Source organism: Miniopterus natalensis, chromosome 16 (genome assembly GCF_054644295.1).
Source record: "Miniopterus natalensis isolate mMinNat1 chromosome 16, mMinNat1.hap1, whole genome shotgun sequence".
In the NCBI taxonomy this organism is placed as follows: domain Eukaryota; kingdom Metazoa; phylum Chordata; class Mammalia; order Chiroptera; family Miniopteridae; genus Miniopterus; species Miniopterus natalensis.
The window spans coordinates 2391968-2416020 of record NC_142096.1 but is presented as its reverse complement, the minus strand read 5'-3'; the positions used below and the strand labels follow the sequence as shown (position 1 = coordinate 2416020).

General features: G+C 39.0%; 1 protein-coding gene across 1 annotated transcript; it reads right to left on the bottom strand.

The window, feature by feature from the left end:
* Window positions 1–752: 752 nt before the first annotated feature.
* Window positions 753–23675, bottom strand: UBE2V2 (ubiquitin conjugating enzyme E2 V2). The gene is made up of 4 exons (XM_087825261.1): window positions 23645–23675; window positions 16443–16591; window positions 12087–12212; window positions 753–3484 (listed from the first exon to the last, which is right to left on the bottom strand). Exons 1-4 carry the CDS (start codon window positions 23658–23660, stop codon window positions 3338–3340), a joined length of 438 nt encoding a protein of 145 aa, XP_087681387.1. The 5' UTR covers window positions 23661–23675; the 3' UTR covers window positions 753–3337.
* Window positions 23676–24053: the final 378 nt, after the last annotated feature.

Sequence of the window (24053 nt, the reverse complement as noted above, 5' to 3'; positions counted from 1 at the left end):
GGTTTTGACTTCTTTCCAGTGTCATCAAATACCTTCACTAATTTTCTCTTCAGAAAATGCTGATGGTGTTTTATTTTCAAGGTTCCACAATACTTTTTAAATAGCCAAAATTTTCAGTATGAACCACAGGATCTCCACCTACCCTTTATAACTTCTGTAAGGCATATTAATTTTAGCATGAAACAAATTCTATTCCCACGCATTTCCTGCTTTTCAGTAAACACCATACTGGGTGGGAATTTACTGCTAATGCTCTAATCAAGTCCGTAACACAGTGCACCCACTCAATTCCATTTTATAAACAAAATATACACATATTCCAAAATACTGAGTTGGAATCCTTTTGTGAAAATAACCAAACGTCAATGAAATTGGTACTGGAAAATTATATTGGCACTTACAAAAAAGTAAAACCAGTGCCTGTTAGATTCTTACTGGCAATAAACGATACAATGATTCTACACACCTGTCAAAAAATACATTTGTAAAAAGAAATCTGGAAAAAAAAATTCCTTAAGTACCTTCCCAAGCCCATTATTCATGATACAACAATTTACCATTAGTACTTATAGTCCTTATAATGTATAAGCACAGAGTCAATGTGCTCATTGAGAATTAACACAGTTTTGCCATGGCCGGGTAGCTCACTTGGTTAGAGCATCGTCTCGATACACCAAGGTTGCAGGTTCCAAACAAGAATCAACCAATGAATTTGGAACACCAACTTAAAAAAAACCCCAAAAAACAGTTAATGCAGTTTTGACCAAAGTCTTTAATTTCATGATGCATCTACCAGCACCACCCAAAGCCACGCACACCAAATCTATTAAGGAAAATGCATTAATATTTTCCATCTGTGTCCTCTAAAGTTTCAAAAAAAAAAAAGAAAGAATTTTGTATGTATTTATCAACAGCAATATATATTTAGTGGGAAATATATAAGTCAATAAATTGGTATTAAGCAATCCAGACTAATAAATTATATGGTATTCAAACTAATTCACTCTAATTATTTATCCAAATCTGAAGTGTGATAAATTCTTTTAAAAGGATAATTTAAAATGATAAATTTTGGTATTTTACACATAAAAGACTTAAATACCATTGACTATCTTTACAAATGTTTATGTCCAAAATTCTAAAAACTCCGTAACAAATGCCATTACTTTAAAATACTTTAAAAAATTCTGAAAATTAGAAAATAATTAAAACCATTAAAGCATAACACTGACCTATCAGGACACAGATTTTATTTTTGAAATCTTTATTAACATAAGATCATCCCCTAGGGCTCACCTGCTTGCTTTTTAAACAAGCTTCAAAGGCAATTTTACAGTTGATTGAATGCCGCACACTCCCACAACCGTAGCCACTTTACAAAGCAAAGGAAAAATCACTTCAGAACTGCAGTTTTAGAAAGTTACTGCACTCAAGAGTGGTTCTGTATGAACTCCTGCCATCACCCAGTGCGGCGAGATTGCCATGTACATACTGATTGTGACATGCAAGACAGACCTCGCTTTCGCATGCAGATTTCAGCAGAGATCCACAGTCCCCAAACAAAAGGGGGGAAAGAAAGACCACAGGGCCAACTCAAACAGCCTGTGCTGAGAGGGGAAAACAACAAAAACCCCTGCAATCGTGGATTCGGGAAAAAGAACGAGCACGTGAGATAAAGGTACCCGGGTTCTCAGGCCACCCGCAGGTGAGCGACTGGACAGCTTCCAATGGCCACTAGCACCCACGTACGACAGGACACATTTTCAAAGCGGAAAAGCAGCTCTCGGAAGACAAGCAGACCATCAGATGCTGCACGTGACATCAGTGAAAACTTAATCTCCCCTAACAATTTAAAACTTTTAAGAGTGTGTTCCAAGATGACAATTCATTTCAAACCTATTTTAATAAATTACACATGCACTAATTTGTACCTATATATTCTGTCATTTTAAACATCTTTGATAATTAAAATAGAATAGCCATGTTGAAATTAAAAGTTTAGACAAACTATCACTAACTTTAATATATTAATGACCAAGAAAAGGTAGCTCCAAGACTTAGATCTGAATGGATCTGACAAACATGCCAGGGCACGTTTAAGGAATGTGTCCTTGCCACCCGACCACCTTTCTATCCTGTGCGGCGATCTCCATAAGAAAAGAGTATTTTTAACAAAGTAGTACTTATACTTAGTGCCTCACAATAAAAAACAGCGACTTAAGGCCTCTCATCACTTTGTTCAGAACTGCAGATGCCAAAGTGAAAGGCAAGTGGAATGGACAAAATTACCCCACCCCGTTAAACGCACTGGGAGAAAAAATGGCACCAAAATAAAAAGATGTTATGAATCAAAAATAGAGTGCATATTTGGATAATTTACAATCTATAATTAAAATCTTTTTAATGTGTTTCTGGTGAAATCAAAGTCAAAATATAATACTTGGGATTCCTTCTTCTCCAAAGAAAAAATTAAACTAATTTGTTCTCTAAAATACTCTGCAAATTCCAACTCACAGGAAGTATACAAACAGAATAAACAATAAAAGTTTGTATGGATGAAAAGCTACAACAATTCAATTTTTGCTACCTCAGCAGGTACTTTACATCAATGTAACAGAAATGGCACAGTGTCTGAGAACACGATCCACATTTTATTTACATTTTAAGACTAACTTTAATCTCAAAAATCACATATCTATTTACCTATTTCCTTTTTGCTGGTTTCACTTAAACGTAAATGCATCATTTGTCAAACAAAGACTGTAAACAAATATTTACCACATCTGTTACATGTGACACACGGAAACAGCTTTTAACAGAAATTCATCGACCTTCCCCGACATTTTTTTTATTATAAATACAGGTATCAAAACAATCCTGAACATATTTTTGATACTGTTGGTAGTCAGCACCCACACCACTTCAAAAAGTAAAACAATCTGTGACAATATTCATTGTACTTGCTACTTTAGACAATCTGAACTGCAGCTCTCACTAAGCCGGATGGGCACGGCATGCCATTTCTCTCTTCTCGAGATCTTTCCTTTCTAGAAGCACATGCTCCCACAGCTGCCTGACCCTTCTCACCATACCTGCATCTCCGGGTCTATGTTTAAATGATAGTGCCTTAAAAAAAACGGTGCTGCGTTTTCCTCCTGTTACCTGAAAACATCACGTGTATACATATATTAAATATATTCCTACAAACGTCCAGGTCATGTTTACCAGCCGGCATTCTTTGACTTAATGTGCGGGTAGTTTGCATTGTGATATTTAATCAAGACATTAACATGAGTAGAAGATTGTTGATTTAAGACAAGTGTGAGATCCACTGAAATTAATTGCTGTATGTCTGTCCTTCCGGCGGCTGTGGGAGCTTCATGTTTTCTTTGGACATCATGAGCCGTCTTAGTTCCTGAAGCACAACTCTAATGCTATGTGAGTTTTGCCACTTTGCTAACACTGGTATGCTCCGAGCATCTACCTGGAAAGGGAAAATGAATGAAATTAACTAACACGTTTAAAGTACTGTGGGATCAATTTATTAAACATTTTAATAAGTCCTTTTAAAAACTCATAGCCGGGCTCTATTTTCACAAAAGTTAACATTTTCATATAATATTTAGGGAAAATATTCCTTCTTTAACATGTGTTTCCAAAAAAGGTATGTCTTTTGTGTGTGTATAGGCTTTTCTATATTTTACAGATAAACATGCGGTGAACTTTAGCCATCAGAAAACAAAAGGCTGTATTAAATAACTACACTGTAAATATATTTGCCAATTCCTTCTTGATGAAATAAGGTTGGAAGGTTCCTCTCCGGTTCCAATACCACTACCAAAAATCGGAGCAATTACCTCCATTGGGATTTGTAAAGAACTGTGAACTGATTTTTTCCTCTCCAATGTGTTCCGTGCACCATCTAAATTAATCTTCCCTGCGGAAGACTGAGAGAGTGGGGTTGGAGCTCCTTCAAAGTCTCATCCCCAGGTAACTGCCATCACGTGACAGTTCACCCTGGAAAATGCTATTCACAGGGCCTTTATCTGACTTCAGAATTCACCCACTGGGTACTGCCTATTCTGCCACCCACCCACCGCCACCCCATCCCTAGCACTGAAAGCAGCATCGAGTGTTTAACATCTCTACTGCCTAGGGAGGCAATAACAGAGAGCAAACAGGAAAGTAAGCAAATAGTCCAGAGGACATCTACAGGCGTCCATAGGGACCCTGAAAAGTTCTAATGTATGCCTGTAAATCTAGAAGACCACACATGCATAGGGTTGTGCACACGTTCATGAAAGACCTGAGAAGGCCATAAACTCTGCCCCATGGCTGGCCTTGAGCAACATACAAAAAAAGATTATGTACCATAATCAAGTGGGATTCATCCCAGAAATGCAAGGTTGGCTCAATATTTTAAAAGTCAATCAATGTAATACAGGATAGTAAAACAGAAAACAAAAAACATGATTATCTCAACAGACACAAAAAAGGATCTGACAGAATCCAATATAATCTTCTGTAATAAAAACACTCTAAGAACAGAAAGGAACTGCCTCAACCTAATAAAGGGCATCTATAAAAATATACAGCTAGCATCATACTTTATGGAGAAAGACTACTTTCCCCTCCTGATACCAGGAATAAGACAAGGATTTCCAGTCTCATCAAGGCTTTATCAGAGGTTCTAACTAGGCAATCAGGCAAGAAAATGAAATAAAATGCATCCAGATAAAAATGAAAGAAGTAAAACTATCTCTATTTGCAGCTGACATGATCTTTTCAACAAAAAATCCTAAGGTATGCATTAAAAACACTATTAGAGCTAATAAACAAGTACAGCGAGGCTGCAGGATAAAGGATCAACATACAAAAAGCAGCTTTGTGTCTATATTCCTGCAAAGAACAATCGGAAAATCACGGTAAGAAAATAATGCCAATTACAGTAGGGATAAGAGAATAAAATACATAGGTATAAATTTAACAAAAGTGTGAAACCTGTACACCAAAAACTAAACCTTTCTAACCTGGTCAAAGAAAAAGCTACCCAAGTCCAGGAAGCACAGAGAGTCCCAACCGAGAAGAATCCAAAGAGACCCACACCAAGACACATCACAATGAAAATGGCCAAGGCTAAAGACAAAGAGAGAATCTTAAAGGCAGCAAGAGAGAGACAGTTTGTTACCTAGAAGGGAGCCCCCATAAGGCTGTCAACAAATTTCTCAGCAGAAACACTTCAGGCCAGGAGGGATTAGCATGAAGTATTAAACGTAATGAAAAGCAAGGACCTGCAACTAAGACTACTCTATCCAGCAAGGCTATCATTTAAAATTGAAGGCGAAATAAAGAGCTTCCTAGACAAAAAAAGGCTAAAGAAGTTCAGTACCATGGAACTAGTATTGCAAGAAATGCAAAAAGGACTGCTTTAAGACAAAAAATAAATAGAGAGTGAAAAGTACATCGGCATATAGAAGGAAAAATGGCATTAAATGAGTATATATGAATAAAACCTTAAATGTAAATGGAACAAATGCTCCAATCAAAAGACAGAGGGTAGCTGAATGGATAAGAAGACATGGCCCATACATATGCTGTCTACAAGAGACACACCTCAGAGCAAAGGACTCACACAGGATGAGGGTGAAGGGAAGGAAAAAATATTCCATGCAAATGGAACAAAAAAGAGCTGGAGTAGCAATACTTATTTCTGACAAAATAGACTTCAAAACAAAGACCATAAGAAGAGACAAAGGAGGACACTACATAATACTAAAGGGATCAATCCAACAGGAGGAAATAACCCTTATAAATATATATGCACCCAATATAGGAGCACCTAAATATATAAAAGATTTCTTGGTGGATTTTAAGGGTGAGATTGACAGCAATACAGTCATAGTAGGGGACTTTAACACCCCACTATCATTGGATAGATCATCCAGACAAAAAATCAACAGGGAAACAGAGACCTTAAATGACACTAGATCAGATGGACCTGACACTTACAGAACATTTCATCCCAAGCAGCACAATATCCATTCTTCTAAAGTATGCACGGAACATTCTCAAAGATAGACACTCAAAAACATTCAAACACATGTAGGCTAAATAGCATATTACACAATGAGTGGGTTATTGATGAGATCAAGGAGGAAATCAAAGGCTTCCTGGAAAAAAATGAAAATGAACACAAAACAACCCAAAATCTATGGGACACAGCGAAAGCAGTCCTCAGGAAAGTTCACAGCACTACAGGCCTACCTCAAAAAACAAGAAAAAGCTCAAGTAAACAATCTAACCCTACAACTAAAAGAATTAGAGAACAACAAGAAAGCCCAGAGAAAGTAGGAAACAATAAAGATCAGAGTAGTAATGAATGAGAGACTCAGAAAACAATCCCATTTAAGATACCTGGGAATAAACCGCAGAGGTAAAAAGACCTGTACTCGAAAAACTAGAGGACACTGAAAAAACAAATAGAGGAAGATATAAACAAGTGGAAGAATATACCATGTTCAACAACTGGAAGAATTAATATCATTAAAATGTCCATACTACCCAAAGCAATCTATAGATTCAACACAATTCCTATTAAAATGCCAACAGCATATTTAACAGAACAAGGACAAATACTACAAAAATTTATATGGAACCAAAAAAGGCCCCAAATAGCCGCAGCAATCTTAAGAAGGAGGAATAAAGTTGGAGGGATCACAATACTGGATATTAAGTTATACTACAAAGCGACTGTAATCAAAACAGCCTGGTACTGGCACAAGAACAGGCATATCAATCAATGGATCAAAACAGAGACCCCAGAAATCAAACCACGCCACTATGGTCAAATAAAGAGTCTCTTCAATAAATGGTGTTGGTACATGCAAAAAAATGAAACTAGACCACCAACACAAACCATACACAAGAATAAACTCAAAACCGATAAAAGACTTAAATTTAAGACGTGAAACTATAAAAATTCTAGAAGAAAACATAGGCAGCAAATCTCAGACATCTCTCATAGCAGAATTTTCACCAATACATCTCCTAGGGCAAGAGAAACAAAGGAAAAATAAACAAATGGGACTGCATCAAACCAAAAAGCTTCTGCACAGTAAAAGAAACCAGCATCAAAATGAAAAGGCAACTCATGGTAGGGGAGAACATATATACCAATGATACATCTGATAAGGGGTTAATCTCCAAAATATACAAAGAACTCATACAACTCAATATGAGGAAGACAAACAACCCAATTAAAAAATGGGCAAAGGACCTGAATAGACACTTCTCCAAAGAGGACATACAGATGCCAAGAGACATTTGAAACTATGCCCGACGTCATTAATCATCAGAAAGATGCAAATTAAAACCACAATGAGATATCACCTCACACCTGTCAGAATGGCTCCATCAACAAATCAACAAACAAGTGCCGGTGAGGGTGTGGAGAAAGGGGAACCTAGCGCACTGCTGGTGGGAATGCAGACTGGTGCAGCCACTATGGAAAACAGTGTGGAGGTTCCTCAAAAAAATTAAAAATGGAGACTGCCTTTTGACCCAATGATCCCACTTCTAGGAATGTGTCCTAAGAATCCTGAAACGCTAATCAGAAAGAATACATGCACCCCTATGTTCACAGCAGCATTATTTACAAAAGCTAAGATCTGGAAACAGCCCAAGCGCCCATCAGCAGATGAGTGGATAAAAAAGCTGTGGGACATTTACTCCATGGAATACTATGCAGCTATAAAAAAGAAGGGTCTCTTACCCTTTGGGACAGCATGGAGGGACCTGAAGAGTATCATGCTAAGTGAAATAAGCTAGTCAGGGAAAGACAAACATCACATGATCTCACTTATATGTGGAATTGAAGGAACAAAATAAATAGGCGAACAAGATAGGACCATGGACATGGAACATGAAACAGACAGATGGATCTCAGAGGGAAGGCAGGAAGGACAGATTAACCAAAGAACCTAAAAGCATATATGCATAACCCATGAACACAGACAATAGAGAGGTGAAGGCCTCCAGTGGGGGTAGAGGGGGGCAAAGGAGAGCAGAGTGGGGGACATCTGTAATACTCTCAACAATAACACAAATTTTAAAAAAATAAAGAAAAAGAACCAGGTTCTTCCAATTTCAAAAGTTACTACAAAGCTACAGTAATCAAGAAGGTAGTGCTTACATAAGGATGGATATACCTATCAATGGAATATAATTGAGAACCCAAAAATAAACCCATGCATCATACTTACACAGTGAACTGATCTTTGACAAGAATACAAATAAGGAAAGACTAGTTTCTTCAATTAGTGGTGTTGGGAAAACTGGATATCCACATGCAAAGGAATGAAGTTGTACTCAAAATGGATCACAGACCTAAATTAAGAGTGAAAGCCATAAAACTCTTAGAAGAAAACAGGAGTAAATCTTCCTGACCCTGGATTTTGTAATGTTTTTTTTAAGATATAACACAAAGTATGTTTGACCCCCCCCCCCCAAAAAAAAGATAAAATCGCTACATCAAAATGTAAAATATTTGTGTTGCAAACCACACCATCAGAAAGCAAAGAGGCAAACCATGGAGTGGGAAAAATATTTGCAAATCATGTATTTGATCAGGGGCTCTTGTTCAGTATGTAAAGAACTCTTAGAACTCAGTAACAAAAGGCCATGTACCTCAATTAAAACATGGGCAGAGGCAGACTGTGGTAGGCAGTTTTTATGGACTGCGTGTTTGTGTTCCCCTCAAAATCTGTTTTTAAAACCCTAACCCCCACAGGGATGGTATTAGGAGCTGAGGTGTTTGGGAAGTAATTAGGTTTAGATGAGGTCATAAAGGTAGAGCCCCCAGGATGGGATCTGAATCCTTTCAAGAAGAGAAAGAGACTAGAGAGCTAGCTCTCACCTCCAGGTGAGGACAAGAAGTCGGTCACCTACAATCAAGGGTGAGAATTCTCACCAAAATGCAACCATGACAGCACCCTGATCTTGAACTCCCAGGGTCCAGAACTGTGAGAAGTAAGTTTCTGTTATTTAAACCACCTAGTCTATGGCATTTTTGTTACAGCAGCCCAAACTAAGACAACAGCTTCAAAATGGCTCCCAGAGATCTTCGACTCCTGAATTCATGCCTAATGGAATCCCTCCTTCCAAGGAAGGCTGCACCTAGTGGCTGGCCTCTAATGAATAAACGACTGGACGTCATTTCCGATAGTAAGTTACAAAAATATCCCGGCTTCTGTCTTACCCTTTCCTGCCTGCACTCCTTGCTTCTCAGAGGGACGTCAGCTGCCATGCTGTGAACTGCCCTAAAGAAAGGCTTATCTGGCAAGGAACTGAGTGATCTCTGGGCAACAGTGTGCAAGAAACTGATGCCTTCAGTTCAAAAATCCACAAAGCACTGAATCTGCCAACAACCAAAACACTGGGGTTGCAAATGGAACGAACATTCCTCAGTCGAGCATTGAGATGAGACCACAGCACAGGCCAACATCTTGATTGTTGCCTTGTGAGAAATCCTAAGCCATAGGACCCAGTGGAGCTGCACCTACATTCCTGGCCCACAGAAACTGAGATAATAAATCGTTGTTTTAAACTGCTTCAAAAAAACTGACATAGAATCTGAATAGACATTTCTCCAAAGAGGATACACAAATAGCCAATAAGCATTTGAAACTGTGCTCAACATCATTAGCCTAATCTGGGCATTGCAAATCAAAACCACAATGAAATACTACCATACACTCAGTAAGATGGCTATAATAAAAAGACACAGACAGTAACAAGTGTTGACAAGATGTGGAAAGGTTGGAACCTCCATATATACTGCTGGTGGGAATGTAAAATGATATGTTTTGAAAAACAGTCTGGCAGTCCCTCAAAATGTTAAACATTGAGTTACCATAGGATCCAGAAATTCCACTCCTAGGTATACACTCAAAAAATCAAAATATTTGCCCCCACAAAAACTTATGCACAAATGTTCACAGCAGCATTATTCACGAGAGCCACAGGTGGAAAACCCAATGTCCACCAAATAATAAATGTATAAACAAAATGTGATATATCCATATAATAGAATAGTATTCAGCAATAAAAAGAAATAAAGTACTGATAAATGCTCCAGCATCAACAAACCTTGAAAATATGCTAAGTGAAAGAAGCTAGTCACAAAAGAGCATATATTTTATGATTCCATTTATACAAAAAGTTCAGAATAGGCAAATCTATAAAGACAGTAATTTAGTGGTTATTTAGTGTGGAGGAGGTGAGGTGGAAAGTGATTAACTAATGGGTAAGGGGTTTGGCTTTGGGAAAGACACAAATGTTCTAAAATTGGATTTGGTAATTGGTCCAACAACCCTGTGAACACTAAAAAGTATTGAATTATCCGTTAAATGAGTGAATTGTATGGTATGTGAATTATAGAATAAAACTCTTTAAAAATAGGAAAGAAAAATAATTTTTATAATTTCTGACACATAATTGAAGCAATGTTAAGATGTATTTAAAATGCTTTCTCTAATATTTTAACTTAAGAGTAGCAACTCCATTAGCCTATTTTAAATAGACTCCATAAGTAAACACGTTTATAAAATAAATCGAGAGAATACCAAGTTCTTTTCAATGCAGAAACAAACACTTCCAGCTGTAAAGTTAAAAGATGGTTAAATAAACATAGGTGATTGCAAATCCTGTAAAATACCAACAGAATGCATCAAAATTTGGGGACAAAAATTAATGAAAAGGGAGGAGAAAAGGGAAAACAAACATGTCAGAGCAAACCTGCGCCTTATCAGTCTTTACAATAACCCCAAAACGTGAGGCCTCACATCATAAAGCACAGTCATTTATGCTTTAGTGCCAACCACCCACAAAAAGTAATTCTGACTGGTTGTATTAAGTATATTTAAATCAAAATGACTAAAGCAACATTCATAATTCATCCGGTACTTAAATAACCTCAAAATATATAAAATTATCCTGGCACAAGCACCGATGGTCAATGTGAAATTTCCTAATTATAGTTATAAAAGTAATAATTTAAATTCTTAGATATCAATCAAGAATGAAACTCATGCCCAATATATCCACTCTACCTTCTGTTTTCGAATTCCCATTCCAGCTTGACATTATGAAGTACTGGTGGGAATGTGCCTTCACAGGGTACTCTTACACATAAGCTAGTGGGACAGACCTGGACACAGCCCTGTGGAACGCAGCTTGGCAATATTCAACCAAGCTGAAGGTGAGCCCCATACCTCAGGTGTAAGTACAAATTCATGATTTAAAAAAGGTAGACAGGAAGGAAAGAGGGAGTGAGGAAGAACAGGTGTACATGTGTGATACATTATGTAAAACTATACAGAAAAATAAATCTGAAAGAAAGTTTTCAAGATGTTAGTTTCCACTCACTGGTAGAGAAAGAAAACACAGGGATGGGGTAAGGAGGAGCACACAGGAGTTAAGAATATTGACAACATTCTATTTCCTAAGGTGAAGTTCATTTTATTATTACATTATTATGATTCCTAACATGCATTTTGCCTCAAGAGCCTAAACTTTGAAGTCTGAACCTAACAATCTCCTTATATTGGAAATTTAGCTATTTCCACTAACTTTCTTGTGTGAGTCAGGTAGTGTGTATCATTTTGGTTTATTTGCTTTAAATAAACAAATGCTCAACTATGACTACTTGTTCCAATACAGACATACTTGGATCCTCAAAGAAAAACCCTTTCTTCATGGATAGTCATCATTTTAATTTCACCAAATAGAACTTAACCCTATTATTTAAAGAAAAATACATTTAAAACAATGGTCATCTTTTCATCAAATAAGGATTCAATGAAATATGACTGCTGAAGCAATTCATAAAACCCTAAGAGAAGTGTTGCTATCACATCTAAATAGGCTGGTACATGGGGGTTGTAAGGATGGGTTGATTCATAAAAGAAAAACAACATAAGCTGCTTTAGACTTTCATCTAAACAAAGGTGCCTTTTTTTTTTTTTTTTTACTTCCTCCTGGCTAAATATTATAGGTTATATAAGAATAAAATGACTACTTTAACTTACCATTCCACTGGAATTATTTATTCCATTCATATTAATTTTGGTTACAAATCTAACTGATGGAGGAGCTTCTGGGTATTTAGGTCCACATTCTACTTTCAGGCTATATATTCTGTTTTCATAATTTGTCTGGAAGGCAAAAAAATAATAAAAATAATATTCAAGTGCTAACAAAGAGGAAAAGTACAATTTGAAAGTACGTGATATTGTGTATGTAACCAATTTACTTTTCTACATTCAAATTTATTTGACCTATATGGTTAGAAAAAACTGCAAGTATACTTAAAAGGAGAGATTTTATAAAATAATTCTATAGTCATATCAAAAGGATCAGAACTTGCTTTTTGTGATACAAACAACGCCTATAACAAATTAAAAGAAAAGAGCAAACCACTTAAGTTCAGGTTTTACTAAAAAGTTTACATTGTGGGGGAGGGACTACTTGACTGTCACGCACATACAGAAGTTCCCATTTGCCCAGGATAATTCTGTTTAATCCTATTGCTCCAGTATTAATATTAATAATGGTTCTTTTCATTCTCAAAAGTATCTGATTGGAAAATAAGTTACATGGTTATCCCACTATAGGGCAATCAATAACTTCAGGCAAAAGGAAAAACATTGTATTATACCATTTTACAGCAAGAAAACAATTACTTCATGTGTCATCAGTGATATTTATATTACTACTTCATTAATTTTGTGCCTAATTCAATTACCCGAATTCAGAGATAAAACAGCAAACTTTGTTTCCACATCATTTTAAAGTAGGATTTCTTAATAGAGAAGTTTAACATAACCATTCCATAAAAAAGCCACTGTAAAAGCTACCAGACCAAATGGTTCTAGATTATTCATGGCTTATTTTCATGCCTATAATTAACTCTTCTTTATCTTCATGACTTGTTCACTTGGTTAACTTACTGGTATACAATTAAAATAGAAAAGTAAAAAATAAAGGGACAGAGGTAATGTCTTTGATGTCTACAATAAATGGGCATAACGATCTTGTAGAGATAGTAAATATTTCAGTATTTTAAAAAAGAAACAGCTGTATAAAACTCATCACAGTTTAATGGCAGAAATATTAATAATATGACCCACACTTCTGCTATGTATAAAAATAACTAAAACCAGACAGATCTCAAGCAAATCATCTAGTCTGTGGTTCTCCAATCTGGATGCATATCAGCCTCTTTAGAAAACTTGCATTTTAAAAATAATGATAATAATAATCCCCCAAAATTCATAATGTTAAAGATACTCAAAGTATGTGGAAACCACCAGAACTCCCACACTCTGCTGGCTATAAGCCATTTGGCATTTTCCTATAAAGGTTAAGTGAGCAAACACCTACCTTAGGTTAGGATTCCATGCCCATGCATTCTAACCAAGAGAAACGGACAGACATATGTTCACAAAAAGACACGTAAAAATGCTCACAGAAGCTTTATTTGTAATGGCCAGAAAGTAGATAAGATCCAAATACCCATGATCAGGAGCACTATTAAACATACTATGGTATATCCATAAAGTGAAATACTGCTCAGTAATAAAAAGAAACACTACTACTACATGGAACACCACGGATGACTCTCTGAGACATTACGCTGAGTCAAAACTGGTAAGTGAACACACTGCACGATCTCACTTACACAAAGTGCTATAACAGTGAAAACCACTCCGGGTGCACAGAGCAGGGAGTAGGTGGGGATGGCATGGAAGGGGCACAGGGAACTTCCTAGGGTGACGGAATTGTTCTCTATCTCGAAAAGTATGTGGGTAACAAGGTAACGTTTGTCAAAACTAACGGTAAGATCTATGCATGTATATTATACCTCAAGTTTTCTTAAAGTTAAAATAACTATAAGCTAGCCTATTGATCTAATACAGTGCTCAGAGTAAACATCATACTAACTTTTGATACCCTGGGTTAATTTTTCTCTTCACTGCTAAATTTTAAATTAACAGCCAAATCTTTCTATTATCTAACAAAAGAATAAAATAAAATAGAAGACAGTAGTAAAAGGAACTAATAATTATTAAGACTATACTAGAGTCAGATACTCTCCTATTGTCTAATTATTAATTCAATTCTCAAAGCTTCTAAAGATGGATACAGAACCTCCATTTACATATAAAGAAACATACAAGGAAAAGTAACTGAACCTCTAATGCTAAAAAATATTGCTTCAGAAAATCTTACACACAAACATGGAAAAACAAAAGTGCTAACCATATAAACCCAGACACTGGAATAACACAAAAAACAGTAATCTTCAGCAGTAGCAATAAAACAAACAAAACACCAGCTAACCAAGTTACAGTATGTTAAGGTAAGACTTTTCCTATTTCCCTGGCTGAATGTGGAGAGCTAAAGGTGGGGACAAAATTGCTCTAAATATGGCACCTTCAAAACAGAAAACAACTAAGATGAGACACCAACCCCAGCAGGTTTTATTAAATGGCAAATGAGTGCTGTGACCACTCATCACACAGTCCCATAGGCACATGAGGGAGACAAGTGGAGAGAGGACGCAAGGCAGGAAACTGTTGTGTGAGCAGTCTGGCTTAGGAAGAGTACTGGGCCATTGCACGGTACTCCCCTCCTGCCTCTTCCTGGCACCCGAGAGTGAGAGGGTGCTCCAAGACTGCCCCCCATGGGAAACAGAGGGCCCACTGGGAGAGAAGCCTGGTCTGGCAGTCAGCAGCACTAGTCTACGTGCCCCCTTTGCTGAGCTGGCTCTACCTACCCCACAAGGTAGAAGAGCATTTGCCCCTCTCTGGGCACAGCCTAGACGTGGGGGCTTCCTGCGGCTCTGTGACACCAGGAAAGGCAGCCAGCCTGGAGAGGCCTGCTGGCGGCCACCACTGTGCCAGAGATCATGCAGGGGCTGGTCTTCCATATTTGGGAACTGTGCTTGGAAACGGCCCACAAAAATCGCTGAGGAACTTATACATAAGCTCCAAACATTCTTAAAATCCACTGGAGGTAGTGGCTGGGGGAAAAAACAAATCTAAATAATCTGAAGTTTATACTCAAGTTCAGACAGTCCAACGTTCAAACTATTCATTAAGTAAAAATGTTCATAAGTTATAAGCACTTTTTTTTAACCAAATGGACTATGGTAATAATGTTCATAGGCAGTGAAAATCAAAGTTTTCATTATAAGTACCAACTTACAAAAAACATCAAAAATTCTGATCATCAATACTGTATTTCCTTCTTTAAAAGTCTTATGGAAAAATCAGAGGGGGAAATGGGGGCATTTGTTAGTTTAGTAGTATGCACAAATTTTGCAAAAGAATACCAGAAAATATAAAACATACATTAATTCTTTAAAGTTAACATTGCTGATTACCTGATCCATTTTTCTTTTGTAATAATCAACAGGATATCTAAACGCTACCCAACAGGAAAACAGGTGAAATGTTCTCATCATAGGTAGCAAACAGTATACAAAAAACCAGAGTGAAACAAAAAAACCCTTCAAATTTGTGTTTTTTTCCAACAAGTCAAAATATTATACAATATGTATTTCAAAGACTCACTTCAGGGGTGCAAGAGATGGGACCTTTGAGTAAGAACACAATGTAGAAAAAAAATTCCCAATGTGAAAAAATTCTGAGTAAAAATAAAACTTCACAAAGACCCAAGAATAAAACATAATGGGCCTGTTCCTAACATCGCTAGAAAATATTCAAGAATCAAGAATCATAGACTTTTTCATATATTTTATAAATGAAGAAACTGGGGCCTATAACATTTATATGACAAGTCAAGCATCACAAAGCAAATAGCAATGTGCACTCAACAGAGACCAACTGAGAAATCACTGGTCACACATGATGGGTTAGTAACGTTACGTTCAAGACACACTGTTTGCTCTTCCCCATCACCCTCATTGCCTCACCTTGTCTCCTCTCTATCTGGAATGTTCTCCATCCCCATCACCACCTTCTGAAATCCTACCAGTCAGTTCTTTAAGGCTCATTCCAAAGGCAACTTCCTCCACTGTTCAGCCTTCCTCAATTATTCCGGCTAGAAGAAACATATTCTAAAGTCCCGTAGTGAACTTTCTCTGCCACATTTAGAGTCTGTTATTTGTATTTATTTTTTCTTCTCTCCTATAAACTGCAAACACTTTGCTGGCAATGACCATATCAACCTTTCCCCCCAACTCCAGAAAATCAAGTATTAGATTGTGCACAGGGAAGCATCAATAAATATATACAAAAAGGGAGTAATTGTTTCCATTAGAAGTTATAATTATTTTAATATCAATATTGTAAAATAAAATGCTCACTGTAAAGTGAAAATAAATATTAAAAGGAAAATGTATCACTTATCGCACTGACCCTCGGTGGCCCAATAATCATGCCTGTCCACCTGGTGAGTGTCATGTCTTCGTCGTCTTCGAGGCCCCAACTAACCGTACCATCGCCCACTCCTTTCTGTCCTTCTTCAAGTTCTTCCAACAAGCGAAAGTTACGAGGAACTTTGACTCCTACACAAAAGAATGTCAGTGTAAATGCAAAAAGCTCACAGTTGTAAGAGCTATACATATTCAATTTCAGCATTTTCCAAATTAGCCTTTATAAATTATTTTCCCCGAAACAAAATTGCCTCTAAAGAAATATTCTGCTCCAGAAAATGTTGAATCTAATAACCTCTCAAAATGAAAACGCTAAAGAAAGCACTGTACCAAATATTAACAACAGTATGGAACATGTATATAAATTCCTAATTAATTTCACACTGACACAAATTAATCATGAGGAAATCATTATAAAGTAAATAGTTGAAATTTTTGTTCCTAGCCAAGAACACTGCATCGAATAAATGGACAAGACCAGAAAGTTCACAGAAGTTCAATTTCATTAACATATACCCTCTAATGATTTCTGAAGAAGAGAATTATGTCCATCTTTTAAAAATGTACTGAAAGGTACTATTTCCTAAAGTGCTTAAAAGCATCCCCCACCTACAGCCCCCAATTAGTCTTTTTCCTGTTCTCATCCTTGATCAGTGGGGTCTTCTCTCTCCCAGGTCAGCACCAGTATGTAATTACTAATCCTCACTTGGGGCAGTTACACGATTAAAAAAAAATTCCTTATGGATATAACAATTTCCTAGGACACGCCCTTCGCCTCTCTGCCCAAACTCTGGCAAATTTTACACAAACCCTTCTCATACCTCCATTTCTCTAGCCTTTAACTTCATCCCTCCTTACTTTATTTCTAAAATCTTAACACAGATGCCTGGCCGGGCGTGGCTCAGCAGTTGAGCGTCCACCTAGGATCCAGGGGATCCAGGTTCGATTTCCGGTCAGGGCACATGCCTGGGTTGGGGGCTTAATCCCTAGTCAGGGGCGTGCAAGAGGCAGCCGATCAATGACTCTCTCATCATTGATGTTTCTCTCTGTCCCTCTCCTTTCCTCTCTCTGAAATCAACAAAGATATATTAAAAAAAATAATAAAAATAAATAAATAGAATCTTAACACAGATTATCTTCTCTCTGTCCAGACTCTCCTAGCCTTTGTTTCCCGCTCCCTCATTTTCGCGAAACCTGGTCTTTGCCATCATTTTGACCTCTAATCCCTGGAATCAAACCCTGGTTCTTCCAATTTATCACAAACTTTTCCAGGATAACTGGCCTAACCTCTCCAAAAAAATGGACCCTGTGGTTTTCTCTGTTCACAACAGCATCTAACATGAAACACCCTCCAGCCCCACTGCACAAATCCTGAAAAAATTAGGTCAATGCCTGCAGAACCTTTTCTCTGGCTCTGGCGGGAGGGAGCACGTCCTCACACACTCTCTCTCTTGTGCACACACACAAGCAATTATGAAGCACAGAGAAAGAAGTCGTATCTTCTTTAAAGCAACTGTCATTTTGTACAATTCTGTCTCTTGCTGAAACCAAAATATCTCTTTCACAGTAATCCTTCTAGACATATAATCAAAAACTAATAAGTACTGTAACTTAAAACACTAGCCACTTCATATACTGTGTTACACAAAAAATGCTTGGAAATCTTGGGCCACAGAAATATGGAGCTGTTATAAATCACAAAAACAATAGTAGTAATTATTATAACTACTGTGATTATAATAACTATTTGTTTAGCATACACTGTGTGATATTTTAAATTATCCCATTTTAATCCTAAAAGCATCCATTCTACAGTTGTAGAAACTCAGGTTTAAAGAAGTTACGTGACTTGCCAGTTTTTAGACCAAAGTCACTCTTTTAACCCTTCAGTTACACAGTACTAAAAGCAACACAAGCAGCATATCATGGCACAGATCTAGGAGTCAGGCTGCCCAGGTTCAGTTCCCAGTTCTACTTCCCACTTGGCAGAAATCATCCAGGTGAAAATATGTAAGATGTCAGGGAGAACATGAAAAACAAAATACGTACAGCAATCTAGCTACCAGACAAACTCACTGCAAAGATGTTAAGTTCTCAAATTAATCTATAGATTCTTTCCATTTAAACTGAAATTCCAATAGCAAGTCCTGGAACTTGACTAATATTCTGATGGAAGACTTAAGAGGCAAGAGTTTGGAGAAAATTTTTAAAGAAAAAGAAAATAAAGGGGATACTTTCCCTAGATATTATCACCACCAGCCAAAGAAATTAATTAAGATAATGTGAAATTAGCTCAGGAATCAACAGACTAATGAAAATAAAAGCCTCGAAACAGATACATGAATATATGAAAACGGGATAAAATATCTTTTTACCTTGGATACAAGAAAGGATTTCTTAAATAAAATTTTTAAAAGCACAAACCAAAAGTAAAATAAAAACAAGTTCAACAAAAGACAAATGAAGAGTGCCACAGACCAAAAGGTGATATGAGTAACACAGCAGGCAAAATGTTAGCATCCAGAATGTAGAGAGAATTCACCCTATGAATCAACAAGGGAAAGACAATTGCGAATAAAGACATTCACACCAGAGGAAACGGGTGAACAATCAGAGACACAGGAGTTAAAGCCACAGTTGCCATCCACCAGACTGACAAATACTAAGTATGACGATGCTTGGTTTAACGAGAATGTATGGAATAAAAACTCACTCACTCCTGGGGACAGATAAACTGGTAAAACTACTTTGGTGAGGAAACTGGTAATAATTACAGAGATCCAGGCATAAAGCTAGAGAAACTCATGGGAGTGTTCACAGGGAGGCAGAAACGAGAATGCTCACTAATCACTATTTCTAATAGTAAAATTTTAGGAACTTAAACATAACATGGTATAATCAATGACAGAATACTGTTGCAATTAAAATGAAAGAGGTAGAGCTGCAAGTATCAATCAGTGCTAAAATTTTAAGAACGGTACTGTTTCATCTGTACATAGTTTCAGTTTTGTAAATTGAAAAATTTCTGGAGATTGGTTGCCCAACAATGTGGATACACTTAACATTACTGAACTGTACCGTTAAAGGCATTTAAGATGGTAAATTTTAGGTTATATATATTTTATCATAACTATAAAGAAAAAATAAACTGAAAAAGCTTCCCAGTCATGTACCACATAGGCACATTTTTGTCAACGACAGACTGTGCATATAATGACGGTGGTCCCCAAGATTATAATGAAGCTTAACACCTAGTGAGGTCGTAGCCATCGTAACCTAACGGTGAAATGCATTACTCACGTGTTTGTGGTGATGCTGGTGTAAACACACTCCACTGCCAGTTATATAAAAAATATGGCACATAAAATTAGTGGTTGACTATATACCATCTCGGTTTGTGTAAGTACAAGCTATGTTTGCGTGACAACAAATTGCCTAATGCATATCTCATAACATAACCCCATCACTAAGTGGTGCATGACTGTATATAAACAGACTTCATACTGTTCATGAGTACGTACCCACATTTGTAGTGAAAGTACAAAGGTATTTGTGGAACACACACCAAAATCAGGATAGTGATCACCTCTGGACAAACAGAGAGGGGCCTAGTACTTGGAAGGTATTGGTAATGCTAGCCTTTTCAGAGGCCTCATGGTCTCTGTTTAGTCTTCTTGGAGTCAACCACCATGTAAGTCTGACCACCCTGATAACTACCAGGAAGTGAGGAAATCCAAACAGGCCACCAGAGTGGCCGTAAGTAGTGAAACCAACGCGCCTGAGCAACAGGCCCAGCCCATCACCAGGTCAAGTGAGACCAGCAGAACCATCCAGTCAACACTGAAATCATGAGAAAGAATAAATCAATGTTTGCAGCCATTTAGTTTTGAGATGATTTGTTACATAAAAACAGGCAACTGAAGGGGAGAAAGACAGGTGGAAAAGTAACCTGGAAAAAAAGTTTAGCAGGCAAAAACTTGAAAGAGGCTAATTGTCATATATTAGGGTAAACTATATCACATATTTAAAACATTATATAAAGTTATTTTTAAGTACATGAATGATATTAACTGTGTATACGTGAAAACACAGAATTAATATCAACACACATGCACTGACTGTAATTATCAAAAGCTTTCAAAGGTACATCAGTAGGGATCCAAAGACAGCCTACAACTGATGCTTTAAATTCCCTGGGCTTTGTTACCTTATAAAGTTATTAGTAGCATAATACTTTAGAATAGTAACATAAGAAAAGTCTTCCAAAAGTAAATGAAGTAATTCTATGCAGTTATTTTACTACGCTCTGTTCTGGACTATATGCACTTGCTCTGCTCCGGGCATCATCAGTGGAATTCCTGTCATCTGAACAAACACTCATTCGGTAAAGAAACGAATCTGATGACTCATTAATCCCCTATCACAGTTATTCACTCAAAATATCTTGTCCCTTAATCCTAAACGGATCCATACTGCCCTCCCCACCCTCTGTGGCTATTTCAAAAACAGTAGTTACAATTCTACTGTAAATACCATCAGCAGGAATGATATAAAAAAATGTCAAGAATACACACTTACTGATATCAAGTCATATGATGTACATTTACAAAATTTTTGAACTGAATTATATCCTCAGATAATGTGAAATTACACAAATATTTTTAAATAAAATTATTTTTACATAATTCACAGGAAAAAAATCAGAAGATAATATTCTTCTGCTTAAATGAAGGTTTATCAGGTAAAGCAATTTTATTTTTGTCTAATATAAATATTTCAAAATATTGCATGAGATTAAAAATTATTTCACCAAAATACATTTAAGTTTAAATTTACAACAACTGCTTAGTATTCAATTATTAAACGAGAATACATATTAATATGTTTGTAGAACCCGATGTTTTAAAATCTGGTATATATTCACCTCACTGAATACTTTTTAACACATTTCTAAATATTGTCTTTAGTCAAATCTAAGATGGTATAAACTATATGATAGACCATTATTTGATGAAATTAAAAAATACTACCAATTAAACTATACAACACCTATCCATTTCAGATATTAAAATGTCTTAGGACTGATGAAACATGGTAGATAAAAATATATCTGAACATTCAAAATTCAAACCAAATGCTGTACATCTTAGCCCTGGCTGGGTAACTCAGTTGATTAAAGTGTTATCCCGATATGCCAAGGTTGGGGGTTCGATCCCCGGTTGGGGCATATACAAGAATAAACCAACAAAATTAAAAAAAGAAAAAAGAAAAAGAATCACCCAGTGAATGCATAAATAAGTGGAACAAACTAATGTTTCTCTCTCCCTTTCTCTCATCAGTGAATACAATGTAAGCAGATACGCTGCACTACAACGCAATCAACGGCAGCAGAAGCTTTTGCTCGGGTACACTATAGATACCACACTGATCAAGGGAAAACACAAGTTATTTAACATTCTCCAGAGAAGCAGCTAACACCGCGTATTTCAGAACTAAGAAGGGCCGATTCCCTTGGAACAAATCAGGGACCGGATGAAAACTGGGTTAAGCCACGGTGCACTCTGGTTCCTCGGTGGCATGAATTTTTAAGTAAAACGAGCGGCACACACGCTAAAAGATGCTGACAGGGTCCCCTAAAGGAGTGGACTGCTCCCCTCCAGGTCCTCCTGCAAGCTGCAGTTCGCTTCCACAGTCGGAAAACCCTATTAACCAAAACAAGTCAATATCCCTCCAAATCACCACGTGCAACGTAAGCATTTCGGAAAATTAAAGACTTTTTCAATAACTTAAGTATTTCCTGTTAGGAAATAACGACTTACATCGCTACTGCTGAGTAAACCAAAACTGATCATTTGGGCGGCAGGTGACACGAGCCTGAAGAACAAAGAGCGCACCAGCCAGTGCACCGCCTGCCCTTCTCGGGAACGTTTTGCTGTCCCCTGACTGAAGAACCTACGGCACAATTATAGTCCTTACAAAGCATCACCTGCTGCGAGCATGCCTGACATCCGGCTGCACGACACCTTTCACCCTAAGGCGGGACCTCACACCCAGGCGCGCAGGCCCCGCCCCGTCACGTGGCAGGCACGTGACGCCACCGGTCCCACACAGCGTCAACAGGATGCTCTTAATAATGTCAACATGATGCTTTTTTTTTTCCCCTCACTATATCTTTGATTTCAGAGAGAGGAAAGGAGAGGGGAGAGAGAGAAACATCAATGATGAGCGTGTCATTGATCAAGCCCACAACCCGGGCATGGGCCTGACCGGGAATAGAACCCAGACCTGGATCCCAGGTCCACGCTCAACCGCAGAGCCACTCCTGGCCGGGCAACATGATGCTCTTAATGTCAACGTGATGCCCTTAATGATGCCAATGTGATGCTCTTAATGTCAACGTGATGCCCCTAATGATGTCAACGTGATGCCCTTAATGATGTCAACGTGATGCTCTTAAAACAGAAAGCCACTGACTACACACCATAAACCAGGACCAAGCATTCTATCAAAGCAGGAATCAACTAAACCGGACTCGGGTTTTTATCAAAATATAACACTTCTGCGTTTCCAGGAACACCAAGATGAAAAGCCTGCGGCATTTAACATGTTCTAAACGGTCACATTTCTGAAGCCTCAGCGTCACCATCACCCCAGAGCCCGCGCTCGCGGGAAGCCGGACGGCGCGCCCAGGGCGGCGGGAGCGGAGCGGGGACCTGGGCGCCGCGTTTCCGCCCGCCGCTCCCACCGCGTCCCGGGCCGCTTTCCTCGCACCCCCGCCCGCCAGCGAATGGACGCGGGGGACGCGGCCGCCGCGAAGGGAAGGACGGTCCTCGCCCCTCGGCCCGCGCCCCCCGGGGCCTCCTCGCCTCCTCCCACCCGCCTTCCGCCCGCCACCCCGCAGGCCCCGGCCAGGCCCTCCCCGCGCGCCCGCCACCCCGCCCCAGCCCGCGAGCGCGCGGCCGACGCGCGAGCACGACCGGTCGCCCCCGACGGCCGCCCCGGGCCCTCGGCGCTGGTCCCGCCCGGCCCCTCCGCGGCCCCGGGCTTCGCCCCGCGAGGCGCCCGGCGTCCGAGAAGGCGCACTCTGGCTTCACCCACATGGTCCGCGCCCAGCTGCCAGCAGCAGACGGAGTGGCAGAGCCGGGTTCCAAGTGCGAAAGCCTACAGCCCGGCCCGAGAACCGACCTGTGGAGACCGCCATCTTCCTCTGCACCCCGACGCGGCCGTCTGCACGCACGGCGACGTCGTGCGTCACGCCGGGAGCCCGCGGCCGGCCCGCCGCGCGGCGCCTCTTCTCGCGCGCGTAACCGAGGCCCCGCCCACTGCGGCGCCGGCGTCGGGGCGCGGGGGCGGGGCCTCGGGGCTGCGCGGCCGCGCGGGCGGCCTCCTGCGGGGAATTCAAAGCGAGACGCGGAAGGCGTTGTTTCCGGGGAGACGGGGAGAGTTGAGTCAGTGACCCGGCGCCGGCAGGGGGGCGGGAGCACGTGTAGGTGGCGCGCGCGGCCCCGGGCGGCCCCTGCACCTGCCCTGCGGAGCGCGAGAGGAAGCGCCCAAGGGCGAGGACAGGTGTCCACTCCTCAGGCGCCGCAGGAAG

Coding starts and splice junctions, on each gene's coding strand:
- UBE2V2 (XM_087825261.1), bottom strand. Junction 12,213..16,442: donor TGATTATTGGGCCACCGAGG/GTCAGTGCGATA, acceptor TTTGCCTTCCAG/ACAAATTATGAAAACAGAAT. Junction 3,485..12,086: donor TAAATAATTCCAGTGGAATG/GTAAGTTAAAGT, acceptor TTCCCTTTCCAG/GTAGATGCTCGGAGCATACC.